Source organism: Cervus canadensis, chromosome 6, assembly GCF_019320065.1.
Source record: "Cervus canadensis isolate Bull #8, Minnesota chromosome 6, ASM1932006v1, whole genome shotgun sequence".
Classification (NCBI taxonomy): domain Eukaryota; kingdom Metazoa; phylum Chordata; class Mammalia; order Artiodactyla; family Cervidae; genus Cervus; species Cervus canadensis.
Window position 1 is genome coordinate 5,855,688 of NC_057391.1, and position 19,171 is coordinate 5,874,858.

Here is a 19,171-nt window from a genome sequence, read left to right on the forward strand (position 1 = left end):
CAACCCAGATAATCACGATGGTGTGATCACTCACCTAGAGCCAGACATCCTGGAATGCGAAGTCAAGTGGGCCTTAGGAAGCATCACTACGAACAAAGCTGGTGGAGGTGATGGGATTCTGGTTAAGCTATTTCAAATCCTAAAAGATGATGCTGTGAAGATGCTGCACTCAATATGCCAGCAAATTTGGAAAACTCAGCAGTGGCCACAGGACTGGAAAAGTCCAATCCCAAAGAAACGCAATGCCAAAGAATGCTCAAACTACCACACAATTGCACTCATCTCACACCCTAGCAAAGTAATGCTCAAAATTCTCCAAGCTAGGCTTCAACTGTATGTGGACTGTGTACTTCCAGATGTTCAAGCTGGATTTAGAAAAGGCAGAGGAACCAGAGATCAAATTGCCAACATCCATTGGATCATCGAAAAAGCAAGAGAGTTCCGGAAAACATCTACTTCTGCTTTATTGACTACACCAAAGCCTTTGACTTTGTGGATCACAACAAACTGTAGAAAATTCTTAAAGAGATAGGAATACCAGACCACCTGTCCTGCCTTCTGCGAAATCTGTATGCAGGTCAAGAAGCAACAGTTAGAACTGGACATGGAACAACAGACTGGTTCCAAATTGGGAAAGGAGTACATCAAGGCTGTATATTGTCACCCTGCTTATTTAACTTATATGCAGAGTACATCAGGAGAAACGCTGGGCTGGAAGAAGCACAAGCCAGAATCAAGATTGCCGGGAGAAATATCAATAACCTCAGATATGCAGATGACACCACCCTTAAAGCTGAAAGCAAAGAACTAAAGAGCCTCTTGATGAAAGTGAAAGAGGAGGGTGAAAAAGTTGGCTTAAAACTCAACATTCAGAAAATAAGATCATGGCATCTGGTCCCATCACTTCACGGCAAATAGATGGGGAAACAAAAACAGTGACAGACTTCATTTTTGGGGGGCTCCAAAATCACTGCAGATGGTTATCGTAGCCATGAAACTAAAAGACACTTGCTCCTTGGAAGAAAAGTTATGACCAATCTAGACAGCATATTAAAAACCAGAGACAGTACTTTACCAATGAAGGTCCATCTAGTCAAGGCTATGGTTTTTCCAGTGGTCGTGTATGGATGTGAGAGTTGGACTATAAAGAAAGCTGAGCACCAAAGAATTGATGCTTTTGAGCTGTGGTGTTGGAGAAGACTCTTGAGAGTCCCTTGGACTGCAAGGAGATCCAAGCAGTCCATCTGAAAGGAAATCAGTCCTGAATATTCATTGGAAGGACTGATGCTGAAGTTGAAACTCCAATGCTTTAGCCACCTGATGCGAAGAACTGACTCCTTGGGAAAGACCCTGATGCTGGGGAAGATTGAAGACAGAAGAAGGGGACAACAGAGGATGAGATGGTTGGATGGCATCCCTGACTCAGTGGACATGAATGAGTTTGAGTAAACTCTGGGAGTTGGTGATGAACAGGGAGGCCTGGTGTGCTGCAGTCCATGGGGTCGCAGAGTCGGATACGACTGAGTGACTGAACTGAACTGAAGTGAATTTGGAAATCAAGCCTAATGGGTTATCAATGCCATGCTGTATACCCACCCTACCCTGCCACTACCTAAAGCGGTGCAAATTCTTCCATGGGATTACTGTGGATTTGCATAGTTGTCCAGCTTGGTAAGACCTAGAATTAACCTTAGGTTAAAGTAGATGTTAGTTTTTTTATATTGACTTTTCCTAAATTAGCCTTATTCCTCAAGATGGATTGTGATTTGTGAGTGTGACATGCATACTCCTTGTTAGTTAGGGAGGATGGTGACTGTTGCAGCTTTAGAAAGGGTGCTAGAAGAAAACTAACTGGCCAGGAGGATCTTCAGAGCAGGGGTGGAGTGGGGGCAACAGTGATGCCAAATGCTCCTCAGTTTAGTAGAGCTGCAAAGATGGTGTTACCCAGGACAGAAAGAAACTCATCCAGAATCCCTCAGCCATCGAGTCTGAGGACCCTGGTGCAGCCTCCTCATACCCAAGGGGCTCACAGCCAGGGCAGGCATCCTGGTGCAGAGAGGAAGGGTTGCTTTTCCAGGGACTGAGGAATGAAAGAGGAAAAGCTCAACCTACTCTATTAAGAACAAACTTCCATAAAGTAAGCAAGCAAGCAAGAATATTTCTCTACACAGTTAATCTGAGAGGAGAAACTAACCTGAAGGAGAATTAAGAGAAATTCTGGAACATTCTTTGAGACTTTGCCAAATTAAATTCAAGTTTGTGCGCCTATATTCCGTGTATAATACACACACTGATTTTTTGACTCTGAAGTGAAATTAACTGCTCTTCAAATAGTGGGCAAGTGTCATCAACTGAAAGAGTGTGGGGAACCAGTACAACCAGAAAAAGGAAACATCAGAGATTCCAAGGGCTTGGTTTTGGAGGCACATTTTATTTAACAGTACTAGAGAATTAACATCTAGTAACAGCGTAATACAAAAATGAAACACCAATCTATTTAAAACTCATATAATGGGAATATGTCTTTCAAGAAATATGGGAAAAAAAGTTGGAGATTTAGAGACATGTTGATAAAAATGTTAACAAAAATCAAAACTCATTCCATCATCATTCACTTTACATTCTCATGAAAAGATTGTCATTTTGTTTTCTCCACAACATGTCAAAAATATATATACTTATGCATAATATTCACATTCTGGGAGGCAAGAGAAATCTTCAAATTTAATTCCCTAAATTTAAACATTACATATATTTCAATTAAAATAACCTAAACATTAAGAATAGCAGCAACACTGGTCTTTAAATTACAGTAGATTATTCATATAATATAGACATATTTGTGTGGCTCTTTCACTATTATCTGATATAATTTACAAACTCCAAGGTAATGGTCTCATCATCAAATAACATAGAATCTAGTGTCAATAAATACTATGCAAAGAATTATTATAAAACACAGATTGCCAAACATTCTCCAGATGAGAGAGAACCATACTAAAAAATTTCAGGGGAGAATCAGGTCTGAAGGAGGTTTGAAGGCATGCAGGAATCTGTTGGATTCCCAAGGCAAGAGAAAATGATCTGACAAGCTCCCGTAAACGACAGGCAAACTGTCAGGAACGGAATCCTGAGAAGTGTGTCCAAGGGGACAAGGCACAGTCACCTTTTCACGGCGCCATGTTTCGCTTGAATATGGCATTAAAGTGACTAACATCTGAAAAACTTCCCACTAAACAAAGGACAGGATCATTTCTCACCAGGAGACAAGACATTGGACCAGGAGGTCAGTATTTATTTCTCATCATTTACATTATTCTGATGACCAAAGGCAAAAAAAAATATTTCAGCAGGGCTTTGTGTTTTTAAGCCTGGATGGTAGGAAAACTATTTCTACCCCTACTCCTGATTTAAGCCACTGTGCCAATTTCCTAATCCTACTGGCTTAAAAAGGACCCCAGATGTCAGGACAGGGGTTTCTTCATAACTGGACTGTTACAGAAGTTGCCTTGAAGACTGTGCCTTCTTTGTATATTTGGAAGGTTTTTCAGAAAAGATGATCACAATGGGGTTGGGATCTCTCACAGTAAGACTGCTTGCTGATATTTCAATAATTTGTCCCCATCTTCAAGCCACTTCATACACAATTGCATTTGATACCCTCACACACAAATCTGTGAGGCAACCAGGACACATCCACGTGTTCCCTTTATAGACGAAGAAAACTGAGGCTCCTGGAGATCAAAGAGATAAGCTTGTCACAGTCACACACATGGACAAACGGGTAATTTGAAGGAGGCAGGGGAACAAAGAGAATATAAATGAGTTCATGAGAAAAAGAAAGGGAGACAGAAGTTGTGCCACTTGGCAGACAGTACATAAACTTTAAAACAAGCAAAAGGCATCTCACATGTAGAACATAGACACTTAAAAACACATTTAAATACTTCAGTCTTCCCAACTGTCTCATACTAGCCTGGATTACCATATCTTTATGTAGTTACTAAGGCTGACATTGAAAGATAAGATCACCAAGAAATTCTTACATGAGTTTCATGATTTCCCAGTAGACATAAAAATATTATAACCTGTTCTGAGGACCCCCACTCCTGTCTCATTTCACCTCCAGCACAGTAATTACAGGAAAATACATGTATATTTTGACTCATTTTGGTAATTTTCTAAGGTGTACTTTTCTTAAAATATTATTAGTGAATTTTCTTGCTATGTCCTTAGGAAAATTAGCTTTTTCTCTCTTGGATCAAAGCTGAGAACACTGCAATAAACTTAGAGCTTTGATAATTTTACGTTTGAACTCTACTTGATTGTTGTTGGAGAAGAACACGTTTTAAATGACTAATAGTTAATTTAGAAAGCTGTCTTATTTCATACAACCTTTTGAAAAAAATTCAGTGATTCTTAGCTTGACAGTTTCACAAAACAAAATTATACCTATTGCACTGTTAAAAAAAAAACAACTTACACATACTGATAATCTATGTACTGAAAGAGTTAGGTTCAAGGTTCTGGAGAGTGACACTGAACTGTTAATCAGTTTTAAATTTTAATCAGTAAATGTTTTAAAGAAACAGCTGAATTAAAATAGGAGGCCATTCACGACACCATTGCGAAATGTGATGGAAAAGTCATGCAGATCCTTTCATTCCCCCTCAGCAGCACCCGCCCCTCCCCAGGCACCCCCACCACCTTCCCGACACACACACTAGAAATGTCCGGCCATCAAAGTCTCGGGCCCTGCACTCAATGAACAAGGTACCATAAGGTAAGTTACACTTTGGCAAGTAGGAAACGGAACAATTCTTTGAGTTCTTCTGAGGTAGTACAGTCTTTCTAACATTCTAACGGTTGAGGGGTGTCTAAGGAGCTGGAACCTGATTATCACATGGAGAACCTAAGATACGAAGATCGCTGTGTGATGGGGTCACTGTGACTCGTGACACTTGGATTTAATCCCTCTATGTTTTTTAAAAAGTGCCTGGTATACAGCAGAAACTCAGCACATATCAGATTACTGACTGTTTAAAATCTCCCACTTAGCTTAGTGAGATTACAAGTGAAAACAAACATAAAAACTCCCAACCAATTGCAGACTAATTGTCATCAAACGCCAGGTCACTTTCCCTTGTTCATGGAATTGTAGACACCTTTCAAATGGTACTGGCCACGGTATAGCATGCAATTCCATCTTAACCTTATTTCCACTACAATTTTATCATGAGGTGCTTATGGAAGGTTTGGCTTTAAATAACTTTTCTGAAGACAGTGTGATCCACTTTCTTTGCTGTTCTTCAAGCTTTTCTGCCAAGCATTTAATCAAGACAGGGTCCACCTTAGAATCAAATTTATTAGCAAACCAATGTCCATATTTCATAAGCCACCTTAGTTCCGCTGTTCCATAGATACACACACTTCGGAGGTGAGAACCAGTACAACTGGGATAGAAAAGACCTTCTAGATAATTCCATTTGACCAGGCGGGTCTTACTCTGTAGGTCAGACACATCCTGGGCTGTCCTAGAAATCTCCCCGGGGATTCCTGGTACCCGAATTAAGGTAGCCCAAAAGTGCTCATCAGGTGAGTATGTATCTTTAGACCAGGCAAAAAAGTCTTCAACAAAGGAGTTGTTGAAAATATACTTAATGAATGCTCGACTTAACACAAAATAAGCACTGCCAACAAATATCTCGATGTTATGAGGGGGGGCTTCCTTGGAAATGTTTGTCCTCATCGGTAGTTTCACATATTCATAAGGTGCCTGTCTGAGCTCATGGTGATAAGTGAATCTTTCCACCTTAGTGCTAGGGGGTTTCACTGTCTCTAACATGTTTGACCCATTGAGTTTCTTCAACTCTGACACTAATTCGAAGTTTGACTTCAAAGGAAAATCCTGCCCACACAGGTTGATAACATATTTCCACTGAACTGAAGACTTGAGAAGGTCTGACAAGCAATTTAAATCAGCCTGGAGTCTGGAAATGTGTGCGTACTGCACAGTCTCTAATTTGGAAGCAATGAAAATATTGGAGAAGCACTTAGCTAAATTGTTCATGGCAACTTTGAAGGTATCTGATGATTTTTGGTCATAATGGATGCAATAAATATTGTGCTGGTTGTATATAGCAAGGATTAGCCTTTCAACCATAATTGCATCTTTGTGAACCACCAAAGAATAGGCTATTGGGAAGCTTTTCTCCTCCTCTGAAACAAGCTTTTCATCGTAGCTTCGTAGGGCCTGATAAATCTCACAATCGCTGGTAATTGCCACAACATCATCATCATCCAAGTCAATGATAGTTCTTCTTCTTATTTCCAGACTCTTGCCAATTTCCAAAGGCTCCTGTTCATAGACACCCGAACAGTTAATCTCATATCCGATTTCATTCTTGACATGGGTGTATCTGTTCCTTACAAAAGGTGAGGTACTTACAGAGTACTCAACCAAGTAAATGCCCCGTTCAGGGAAGAGGAACCGTTTAACATTTAGGAGCTTCAACAAGGAGAACAGCCATAGGGTTAGAAACAGGATGAAAACTTTCTGTTGTAGGTGAAATTTAAAACAACATTTGAATGTCTTCATTCTGTAAGAGAACAAAGGAACAATTCAGTTGAAATAGGAAGAGAAAATTAGTTCAACCAACATCCACTAGCTGCCTACCACACACTAGGCCGAATGCTGGGCCCAGAGGTGATTTAAATAAGTGTTCTTGTCCTTTAAAGAATCCAGAAATAAGGAAATGGAAATATGTACAACAGTTGTATTTTGTCCTATTCTCTGTTAGATATCTAATTTTGAGAGATACTGATTACCAAATATTAGAATGAAAAATAATGTTAACTCCTTAAATATAGGTACTAAGTATCTTAATTGTCTGATTTTCTGCTGAGCATATCTGCAGAAGGATTGCTATGGTTTGGACAGAGGTCTAGAAAACTGGATTTTTTAGTAGTCATATACAGATGTGAGAGTTTGACCATAAAGAATTTGAGCACCAAAGAATTGATGCTTTTGAGCTATGGTGCTGGAGAAGACTCTTGAGAATCCCTTGGATTCTCAAGGAGATCAAAGCAAGGAGATCCAACTAGTCCATTCTAAAGGAAATCAGTCCTGAATATTCATTGGAAGGACTGATGCTGAAGCTGAAGCTCCAAAACCTTGGCCACCTGATGCAAAGAGCTGACTCACTGGAAAAGACCCTGATGCTGGGAAAGATTGAAGAGGGGAGGAGAAGGGGACAACAGAGGAGGAGGTGGTTGAATGGCATCACCGACTCGATGGACATTAGTTTGAGCAAGCTCTGGGAGATGGTGAAGGACAGGGAAGTCTGGAGTACTGCATGCAATTCACAGGGTCACAAAGAGTTGGACAAGACTGAGCGAGTGAATAACAACAAAGAGATCACTGAAAATGTAAATGACTCATCTGAGGCTAAAAGGAATATCCATCTTGATTTTACCTTCAGATTCTGATGAGATCTAGATCTGAAGTCAAATGGGGAAAGCCCAGTGAACTCCACTGCTATAAATTGAATGTCTGCATCCTCCCCAAAATTTTAAGTTGAAACCTAATCGCCAATTTAGGTTGATTGTATCAAGAGGTGGGGCTTTGGGGGAAGTTTTTAGGTCTTGAGGGTGAAGTCCAAACACATAGGATAGGTGCTCTTATAAAAGAGACCCCAGGCAGCTAACTTCCTTGCCCCTTCCATCATGTGAGGAAAACCGTGGGAAGATTGTTGTCTATGAGCTAAGAAGCAAGCTCTCATCAGGCATGCAATCTGCTGGAGTCTTGATCCTGGACATCCCAGCCTCTAGAACTGTGAGAAGTACATGTCTGTTGTTTACAAGCCACCCAGTCTGTGGTATTTTATTATAGCTGCCTGTGTAGACTAAGACACTCACCTTCAGAAATAAGAGCAGTGGGCAGACCCCAAAAGAGGCTATAGTAAATATTAGACATTGCAAAATTTTATTCAGATTACACAAATTTGGTAAACTTGCACATTTCCCTTATTCTGTTAGCTCCCATTTCCTCACAGGGATTAGCAATTTAGCCCTTAAAATGAAAAGAATCTGACTCATTGAGAGTAGGTGGTCGGGGGCCAGTTTGGCTGAATCTGTCAGTTTTATGTACTCATCCAGAACAGTTCATGTGTGTGTGAAGGTTCCCTGCATTTCAGGCTAAAACTGAAAACCGCTAAGACGTCCTGCAGGGCAGTGAGTAATTACACCCAACCTGAGACGAACGTGCACACACCACAGACTGTGAAACAGAAATAGGACCATGCAGAAAAGAGTGTAGAATGAGCTCACATGTGTCCAGAAAAAGACTATGTACACCCAGCAGCCCACACACAAAGAGCACACGTCAGTAAGCTTTTTCTTTCTCTGTCACAGCTGCTCAACGCTGCCACTAAAGTGGGAAAGCAGCCAGATAGACTGGACGTGACTGTGTGTGAATGGCTGTGTGCCAATAAAACTTTATTGACAAAAACAGGCAGCTGAAGCCCAATATTTTCATAAGGACTAAGAATCTGGGGCCTGGGGAAGAGGGGATTTATTTTTCACCAGATAGCCTTTTGGACTATTTGAATGTTAAAAATGATTATATTACTGTACCCAAATAGATGAACATCTTTAAAAAATGATTATATTACTTTATCAGATAAAAATGGGCTACCCAGTGGACGGGCATTACATGTACTTATTTGGGGAGCAGCAGGAAATAGGCAAATCCACAAAGTATTACCCTGAGGCTTGCAGACAGCAAGGCTGGCCAAGCTCCTAGCAGTGCTTCCAGTAGGCTCAAATACTGAGACTGGGGAGGTCTGAGGAGCCCATATAGAATTTCCTTATACATCTCAATAAACCATAAACAAGGACATAATCATTGAACCCAATTTCCTTAGAAAGAAACAGCAAGACATTTGAACCCGATTTATTTTCGTAGATTTCTTTTAAATAGATTAATTGAAAAAAGCTCTTGTGGGAATGACATACTCTGATTCACCTTCACTTGAGTTACTCCCTTTGAAGAATGACACTTTATTTATCAACGGTGAAGTGCCCTGCAGAGACTGTTCTGCCACACCTCAGACTCCTCTGGGTTTTCCTCGGGTCCTATTCTCAACTTACTGCTCTTCTCCCGAACACTCTCCCTTGCTTTCAGGATTTCACCTTCCATGTATACATTGCCAGCGTCTTTACCTTCAGCCTCCACCTCTTGCCCAAGCTTCTGACATGAACATCCAACTGCTTGATAGACATCTCCACTTAGCCCATGGGCACTCCACTTAGACAGCCCATGGGCACTCCATCTCAATAAGTCCATAAGTGAATGTGACATCTTCCTCTCCTGTGTTTTCCGTCTCAATTTATCCATTCAGTGACTCAAGCTTGAAACGTAAGAGCCACTTGACTCTTCCATTTCCGGTATACCCATATGGTCATCTCACAAATACTCCTCAAATTCATCCTTTCTTCTCCTTCCCAGATACCAGGCCCAGACAATATCTTTGCTGACCATCATCCTCACACTTACGTAAAAGCAAAGGCTCCAGCGCCCAGGGGGATAACCTGCTGACTCTCCCCAGAGCCGTTTGATAAAAGCTCTTTCTGATCAAAGGACTTGTACCTCCACCCCTTGTTCCTTCTAACCTGGGAAAGGGAGTGCTTTCAAAGGCATTTTTGGCCGTAGTAAGCAGGTGAAGGGGCTTCACATGGACTCAGGACAGGACAGAACTGGAAGGCTGATTGCTTCCCCTGATGTTAAAGGCAGCCCTGGAGGGTAAGCTCTCCTTCTTAAAAATGCCTGGCATATGAGGAGTCAGAAAGCAAGTTTCTGGGCCGCCCCAATTCCCTCCCTGTCTTCCTTTAGAATTAACTCTCCTCCCTGGTTGGCGAAGCTCAGACCGAGGATCCAGGACGCTCCCGTAGGGCTTCTCTCTGTGTGCCCGCCACCTCTCCTGCTCTGGCGCCCTGCGACCCTCCCTCCGGGCAGCCCCGGCCTCCTGCTCAGCTCAGACTGTCCTAGGAACCAGCACAGCCATGCCCCCTCGACAAGCACCTGTCTGCTCTTTCCCACTGAATGGCTCATGGGCGGAGAGCAGGCTGCTGTGTCTCTGCCTTGAAGTAGTCTTATAATCATATTACAAATAATTCCTTCCTACCCAGCCAGGCAGGTGAGGAAGCTGACGTGCTGGGGAGTTACCACCACACGGGTGCAAACGCCTCGTGGTGACGCAGAAGGAAATGGCAACAAAGGCTGACCGCTGCATCATGCAAGTTCTGTCCAGATAATTCAATAAAAACCCCAACAGGGACGACGAATAAAGCATTCCTCCCAAACCAGCTTCTTTCCCCCTGCCCTCCCAGGCATCGTTCACAGTCTGAAAGGAAACAGCAGGCCCACCAAAGCACATCCCAGCTAAGTGGTTGTCACTGCCTTCAGGGTTAGGTGGCCACAGCCCTGAGCAGCTCTTCAATGACCTCTCCTTCACCCACAGTTTAACCCAGGGCTGTCACTGCAGTACCTGCCTCCTCACAGGGGCAGGAAGGGGAACGGGAAATAACCCGGGAAGGAAAATGGTGAATGGGGTCTAGCCTAGGCACTGAGAATGGGGGGCCCGCCATGCATGTTGCAGGCGAGCTGGCCTCTGCGCCCCACCTCCCTCCCTGCCTGCCCCCGCCCCCCCTGCACACCGCACACCTTCCCAGGAGCGCAGGGAATGGGGGGGGAGCGGAGAGAAAGCAGATGGGAGGGCTCAGGGCACCTCGGGGACCCTCCTGAGACCCTCTCGAGTCTCAAACTGGGGACTGGAAAGGCTCCCTGCTCCCTGGGCTGTGAGGATTCAGGAGCCCGGGTGAAAGGAGTCCCCGAAGAGGCCCCCGGAACACGTCCCAGCGCCCAGCTTCCCGGGAAGATCGAATCTTGGATTTTTCCCCAGTGTATCACACAGGATGTCCTGATTGTTTTTTTATTTTAAAGAAAAGAATCCACTAGGTAATTATAGGCAGACAATGTGAAGGAAATGACCTTCACTTTTCTGACCACACGAGGAGGTGGAAAGGCAGAGGGAGAACAGAACGGCTGAGAGTTAGGTTCCTGCTCCAGGCTGAGAGGGAGGAGAGGCGGGCACACGTGGTCCTGGCTATACAGCCAGGCTTCAGCCTGTGGGAGGCCCCGTGTGGGCCCCGGGGCGAGCCCCTTACCCGCCGCCCCTCTGCCCCATCAGAAAAGGATGTAAAGAACAGTAATTCCCTAAAGGGATTGAATGCACGGAGCTTTGGCCCAGTCCAGATCCTGGCTCCCCCTCAGCCTCATCATCTCCTCCTCAGCCCCCCAACCTCCTTCCTCCTCCTGTTACTACCACTACTCAATGACTTCTTCGAAGATCCTGCCCAGACCTATGGCTTATTGGGCTATTTTTCAATCTGTCTCCCATTTTACCCCAAAGTGTTGACATAAATTCAATACTTTAGAATCAATGCCTGAATGCTTTCATGTAATGGTCTTTACTAATTTAACAATACCATGATTATTAATGTAGAACCACTCAGGAAAGAGTTGTCACATGGTTCTAGGTACTCCACATTTAGCAACAGTTTCCTCCACGGATCAACCAGGGAGATGCTACCTCTATCCCTCTAACACGACGGGAAACTGAGGCACATGGAGATTAAGAAATTTCCCAAGGTTATAAAGAGCTAGTACTGAAGAAGTGATGATTTTGAACTATGGTGTTGGAGAAGACTCTTGAGAGTCCCTTGGACTGCAAGGAGATCAAACCATTCCATCCTAAAGGAAATCAGTGCTGAATATTCATTGGAAGGACTGAAGCTGAAGCTCCAATACTTTGGCACCTGATGCGAAGAACTGACTCATTGGAAAAGACCCTGATGCTGGGAAAGAGTGAAGGTGGGAGGAGAAGGGGACAACAGAGGATGAGATGGTTGGATGGCATCATCGACTCAACGGACATGAGTTTGGGTAAACTTAGGGAGTTGGTGATGGACAGGGAGGCCTGGCGTGCTGCAGTCCATGGGGTCGCCAAGAGTTAGACACAACTTAGTGACTGAACAACGACATAAAGAGCTAGAAAGTGCTTCAGCTGGAACTTGAACACAAGACAGTTTTGCTGCAGGGACAAACCCTGTAGGCAATGCTGTTTTTTGGAATATAAATAAAAAATATTTTTCACAACAGTTTTAGTCCTCAGTTAAAATTTCTCATTACTATGTCTTCTCTGTCTTAAAGTTGGAACAGAAGCGAATATCAAACCATGTTTGAGGTCCGGAGACCTTCCACCCAGTTTAAGGGCTTGTTTAAACGGAGAATTAGCCTGGAGGAATGCTGGCTGATGAGCAAGTTCTGTTCCTGCAGCCAGGGGCTGGAGTCAGTCTACATGCCGATGAAGAGATTAGTCCATGGTTCAGTCAACGGAATCTAAGAAAGGAGAAGAAAGTGGGCTCACCCTGAGAAATGCTGCCATCAGTTACTCTTGTGTCCTGTCACTGACTGTTCACTGATTCACCTGTTCTTGTAGTGACCAGTGTTAAAAATTGGGTTCTCTGAGGATCACTAATTATTTTAGAACATTTTCTGGGTGCAATTTCTCTCTACATAGTGGATATATCCTCTGTGCATGTGTGTGCTCAGTCATTCAGTCATGGCTGCCTCTGTGACCACATGGACTATAGCCCACAAGGCTCCTCTGACCGTGGAATCTTCCAGGCAAGCATACCAGAGCAAGTTGCCATTTCCTACTCCAGGGCACCTTCCTGACCCAGGGACCAAACCTTTATCTCCTGCATCTCCTGCACTGGCACGTGGATACTTTACCACTAGTGCCACTTGGGAAGGCCTCCTATAAATTTTTAAAGTTTCAATCACTATATGTCAGTGTAAAAAATAAGATTTGAAGAGTATATTGATGTAGGAATTTCAGAGTTCTCTTTCTTACAGAGAGGAATTGCTTAAAAACACTAATATAAAGATGAGCTCACTAAAAAAAAAAAAAATACTGTGCTTCTACTGCAGAGCTCTGATTTCAACAAAGCCACTCATTCTCCCCTTGATGACATGCTCATCATCAAACCCAAGGAGAGTTTCGGAGTAAGACCACTAGTGGAGGGACAGCACAGCCTAGACGCATTTCTTCAGCGCCCCCAGAGCACCCGAAGTCAGCAAAGGAGCAGGAAGGCCAGTTTTTTGCTCTGATGACCTTACATCTTCATTGTTCTAGAAGGATGATTGCAGTCAGTTCAGGGCAGTCACTCAGTCATGTCTGACTCTTTGCGACCCCATGGACTGCAGCACACCAGGCTTCCCTGTCCGTCACCAACTCCCGGAGCTTACTCAAACTCATGTCCATCCAGTCAGTGATGCCATCCAGCCATCTCATCCTCTGTTGTCCCCTTCTCCTCCTGCCTTCCATCTTTCCCAGCATCAGGGTCTCTTCCAATGAGTCAGTTCTTCGCATCAGGTGGCCAAAGTACTGGAGTTTCAGCTTCAGCATCAGTCCTTCCAATGAACACTCACGACTGATTTCCTTTAGGATGGACTGGTTGGATCTCCTTGCAGTCAAAAGGACAATTGCAAAAGGCAAGTAATCACCAGACTGAGCAGGCAAACGGTAAGCACAGTGTGGCTGGGGCTTCCCTGGGGGCTCAGTGGTAAAGAATTCACCCGCCACGCCAGGAGACGGGTTTGATCCCTCATCTGGGAGGATCCCACATGCCGAGGAGCAGCTGAGCCTGTGCTCCAGAGCCCGGGAGCCCTGAGTACTGAGCCCTCCCGCTGCGGCTCCTGGAGCGCGCGTGCCCCAGAGCGCGTGCCGCCGCAGTGAGCGGCCTGCGCACTCCAACTGGAGAGCAGCCCCTGCTCGGGGCAACGAGAGACACCCCGCACGGCAACGAAGACCCGCCCAGGCCAAAGAGGAAAAGAACCGGGGGACGGCGCCGGTAAGGCAGCGCGATGTAGACGGAGGACAGACGGGCCTCGGCTAACAGGAGGCTGTGGTCTCCAAAGGAGGAAGAAAAGGTTCTCCAGTCACTGTAAAAGGAAACTTCCTTTTCCCCCTATTTTTTTAAATCAGAAAGTCAGAATAGTCCAAGGAAGAAAACGAAGCTGACCAGTAATCCACCGCCTGGCCATGATGCTCTGTGGACAGTGTACCCATCCAGACTGCTTTTAGGAAACAGGCCTGTTTGGCTTGTTCTGTTGCTGTAAAAACACACTTTTTGTTGTTGTTGTTTTTAAAAATTAATTCTTAATGGAGGATAGTTGATTTTCAGTGTTGTGTTAGCTTCTGCTCTACAGCAAAGTGAATCCATTATATATGTAGATATGTCCCCTCTTTTTTAGATTCTACATATAGGTCATTGCAGGGTGCTGACTGGAGTTCCCTGGGCTACACCGTAGGTCCTTAATAGTTATCTGTTTTCTATATACTAGTGTGTACATGTCGATCCCGATTTATCCCCTCGCCCCCACCCTTGGCTTACTTTTTAATGAGAAACCTCACTCTACAGGCACTGTTGTAGCTGTTTATTTCAAAATATAGTGTGAATGAGTCCTATTGTAAACTTGGTCTGTGAACTGTTAGAAAATAAAGGATTTCTAACTGAGGTCAGCATACTTTTCTACAGGGAGAAACACTGAAACAATAGAATTGACTTTTCGGGGCCTTTCCCATCAAAGCTGAATTAATTATCCCATAATTCCTGAAGAAGCTTAGAAGCAAAATCTAAAGCTGCCAAGGACTTCAGCAGCGATCTGAGGCCAAACTCCTCCTTGTCTAAGTGAGGAAGCAGAGGCCTAGTTGTCATTAGATGCTGGCTCACTCCTCACCTTCCCCCACTACATGTGCCTTGGTATTTCCAGCTACTTCTCTCCAAGGGACTGGGCAGAGGGGCCGTCTGCTGCCCCCACCCAGGTCCCTCAGAAGGCCCCAGGTCCATCTGGCTCCACCAGCCCCTTATCTGAGGCTGTTCTGCCCGCGTCAGTGCACACAGGCCCATCTGTCTAATGGTCCATGCTGAGCGTCAGTACCATTTACAGTATCTTAGGAATTCCAGCCAATAAACCTGTGGGGGAGGTACTATCGTCTCCAGTTTTCAGATTAGGGAACTGAGTTGTAGAAGATGAAGAGCTAGGATGTAGAAGGGCCAGGATTTTCACCTGTGGCTGATTTCAGAGCCTACACTAGTATCTGTAAAGCAAGCCTGCCATTCAGCCTCCTGGCAGTAGAAGAACCCTGTTGGTTCTACAACTAAAAGGCCGGGGAATCCACCCATCCCTTTCCACTCTGCAGGAGCCACCCTAGTCCAGGCCAGCACCACCTTTCACCTGTATGTGAAGTAACCTCCTTACTCGCCCGCCTCGTTTCCCTCTAACCCACTCTCTATACTGTAGTCAAAAGTATCTTTTAAAACCATCAGTCAGAGCACACGCCCAGCCTGGCCCCACCCCCCACACCTACGCCACCTTCATTTGGGCTTCATTGCACTTAGAAGTAAAATCAAAGTCCTCTCCATGGCCAGTTCCTGCCCCTGCCTTCCTCTCCAACCAACTTCATTTTATTCAGTCTTTTTTTTTTAATCACTCGTTAAGCTCTAAGGAATTCCAGCCTCTCTACAAGTTCCTAGAACACCACCTCAGGACCTCTGCACTTTCCTGCCTCAGGACCTCTGCACTTGCTATTCTCACGTTGGGATCATTTTTCCTGAATCTTGGCTTGCCTGGCCCTTCCATATCCCTCAAGTTGTAAGAGAAATATTCTTCCCTCTGGTCCTCTCTAATCACCCTTCTCGAATCTCTTTCCTGAATGTCATACTCCTGTTTGCCTCTCAACACTCATCCCGCGTTGGAGGCAGACTCTTGGCCCTCTGAGCCACCAGGGAATCCCACCCTCATCACAGCAGCAGTTAACTTTACTTACTTACGTCTGTCTCTGGGACAAGCCTAATTACGCTACCGGCTGCCCCGAGTACACGCCTACCTGGCCCAGAGTGCTGCTCAGCAGGACAAGGTCAGAAGAGCCAGGTCCCACCTGGGCTCTGCCACCAAGATGCCTCCAGTGACCCTGCTGAAGTCATTTAATCTTATCTGCACACACATGCAAGCTCAGTCGTGTCTGACTCTTTGCAACCCCATGGATTGTAGCCCACCAGGCTCTTCTGTCCATGGAATTTTCCAGGCAGGCATACTGGAGTGGGTTGCCATTTCCTTCTCCAAAGGCTCTTCCTGACCCAGGGATCAAACCTGCATCTCTTGCGTCTCCTGCATTGACAGGCAGCACCACCTGGGAAAGCCTTCATCTAATCTTGGGTAAGTTTTTATTTCCCAAGTGTTGAGCAGGATAATGGTTTTGCACCCCAACAATGCTGTTATGAATGTCTTATACCACCATGCATGTGAAATAACTATGGGAAGAGAACTGTGGTGTGCAGAAGTCAGGTACTAGGACCTTTACAAGATGGATGATTTCTTGGGAAACCAACATATTGACTCTTTCCCAGTTTTATAAAATAGTATATTCATTATATTTCTAAAATAGTACATTCATTATTCTCTTCATTCTGACATTCAATTATTATTTGTTTTTCACTTCCTGAAAACATTATTTTTTTGTTAATGCCTGACGCATATTGTTCTTGAAGACATACACCTATCTTGGATTTTGAAAGGCAGAAGAATTTACTCTGGTTAAATTTAAAATTTTTAAATTTAGAATTTTTTCCCCACGTCTGCTCTATATCTTTTGAAAGATCAAGAGCCAAAGAATTCCTTTCAAAGATACCCAAGGAGAGCCAACAGAACTACTTCTGTGTGGTTACAACCAGCTGAAGTGTTTCTGTAACTCTATGCATTGCAATAGCTATAAACTTTCCCTGAGTTCACTATCTTTAGGGCGATTCTCTAGATAGTACAAAACTGCAGTGACTCCCTCTAGGATCCCTGGCAAGCAAAGCCATCTCCAGGAGCCACGTAACAAAGAGCCCTGAGAAAGCTGCAGCAATGTGCGTACACAGAACATACCCTTGAACAGGGCCTCCCCTGGCTCAGCTGCTCCGATGGTCCGTTCAGTTAAAACTGTCTCACTGGGGCAACGAGATGCCCTTCATCCAAAGGGGATGTGGTCATGGTCCCTGGGGAACATGTCACAACTGACAGTTTCCTCTACAGGCAGCAGGCTTCTGTTGACAAGTACAAAGACTATGGTCACAACTTTTCTTAAACAAAGGTTTACTTAACCCACAAGATGTGAGAACAGAGGCCTGAACAAAAATGCTGGACGGGAATCTCAGTCTATCAAACAGCTCTTTACATTGTAATTCTTCCAAATAGCAACCTGGCTGGCTCCTCTCAAGCTTGGGAGAGATTTATAGGGTCATTTAAGTTCACATGGGAAACGAGCAACCCGCCTCAGGATGTATTTACCTCACGTCCGACCCTCAAGGTCATCAGAAATCTGGGCTTGCAGCAATGGAGCAAAAAAGTGCCGAACTCAGCCAGCTGTTTATAGTCACACCAACTGGGAGACGGCCAAGGATTCTGGGCTTCGTTTCATCTGGTCCACAGGGCAAACCTCAAAAGTTGACTGTGTATCCTGCTGGGCAAAGCTTTATGACTTAAGAAGTCTTTGGTGCAGCCCATGGGGTCGCTAAGAGTCGGACACGACTGAGCGACTTCACTTTCACTTTTCACTTTCATGCACTGGAGAAGGAAATGGCAACCCACTCCAGTGTTCTTGCCTGGAGAATCCCAGGGACGGCAGAGCCTGGTGGGCTGCCATCTATGGGGTCACATGGAGTCGGACACGATTGAAGTGATTTAGCAGCAGCAGTAGGAAGTTGAAAGGACCAGTAATGATCCTACTGGGTGAAAAGTTCTTATTTTGTAACAATTTGTGCCCCTCATTATGTTGCAAAACACTGGGTTTTTCCATAGGAAGAAAGAAAGAAAAAAAAAAGATTGGGGCTGGGGACCCCGTTGAGGGTTGGTTCAAAAATTCCTATGCTGTCATATTTTAGCTCTGATGGCAACAGCTTAAATCAAATATTTCCTTCTTTGTAGATATAAAAGGTTACAAAAAAGATGTTTACTGATGTACTTAAGCTATCTCCCAAATTTATAAACAGCAAAGTTACATTCCTTTCTCTAGTTCTTCTCATCTCTGTGTTCCATACTTAGCTGGCCCAATACAAACCAATACATAGTTTATGCTTTGTGTTCTAACTTAAAAATATGGCTTTATTTTGGCTTCTTTTTCTATAAAGAGGAAAACCTTAACTGGAAAACATTTAACTCCTTTAAATGAACAAATGAACAAACAAATGCATGTTTAGTGTGCTAGAAAGAAAAAAGAACTTTCTCTGTCCAGCATTTACCTGGGGTCCATCCCACTCCAGAAATTTCTGGAAGCACTTACTTGGTACTATATGGCTAACTCTCTGTTTCACACTGGCCAAAATTAATTCCTCAAAGGTTATGCAGCAACTGAAGAGGTACAGTAACTCTGATTTCCACATGTGCATTTAAAGTAGACTCTCCAGGGCTCATAAGTACATCACAGAGACAGCACAGGGGCCTGCAGATGTGAATCAAGGTTACAGACAGCAGAAATGGCTTAAGGCCAGCCCATGCTCTTCTTGAATGGATTAGACACACACAGTTTTAAATCATCAGAAAGGCTCCTTTGTTTGTCTTCTATGCTCTGCCAGTGTGGTGGGGAGCTGAGCTGGAGATTTCAATATGCTTCTGCACTTTCACTAAAAAATTCTAGGCTGGCAACACTGTCAGGCTGTCATGATCAAGCCAAGATCTGTATTGTCCTGAGAACTTGTGTGCACAGAAACACTATAAAGGTAAGATCCAGGAACTTAAAGGGATGGAGCAAATAAAATCGGCAGGGCTCAGGAAAATTCTGCCAAAACAGTAATTTCAAAAGCAGAGGTTTTGTGTAAAATGTGTTGGTGGTGGTGGTTTAGTCGCTAAGTCATGTCTGACTCTTGAAATTCCATGAACAGAGGAGCCTGGCAGGCTACAGTCCATGAGATTTTCCAGGCAAGAATACTGGAGTGGGTTGCCATTTCCTTCTCCAGGGGATTTTCCCAACCCAGGAATCAAATCCGGGTCTCCTGCATTGTAGGC

The 19,171-nt window shown here is 44.3% G+C and overlaps 1 protein-coding gene across 6 annotated transcripts in view; it reads right to left on the minus strand.

The window, feature by feature from the left end:
• Window positions 1–2,411: 2,411 nt before the first annotated feature.
• Window positions 2,412–19,171, minus strand: part of GCNT4 (glucosaminyl (N-acetyl) transferase 4) — a 28,084-nt gene continuing 11,324 nt past the window's right edge. For 5 of the 6 annotated variants that reach the window (XM_043470682.1, XM_043470686.1, XM_043470687.1 and 2 more), the window contains exon 2: window positions 2,412–6,599. In XM_043470682.1, coding sequence (XP_043326617.1) covers window positions 5,234–6,598 — 1,365 coding nt within the window. In that variant the 5' untranslated portion in view covers window position 6,599 and the 3' untranslated portion in view covers window positions 2,412–5,233. Of the gene's footprint in view, window positions 6,600–17,056; window positions 19,077–19,171 lie in introns of those variants that run through there. The other variant, XM_043470684.1, reaches the window with a different exon arrangement.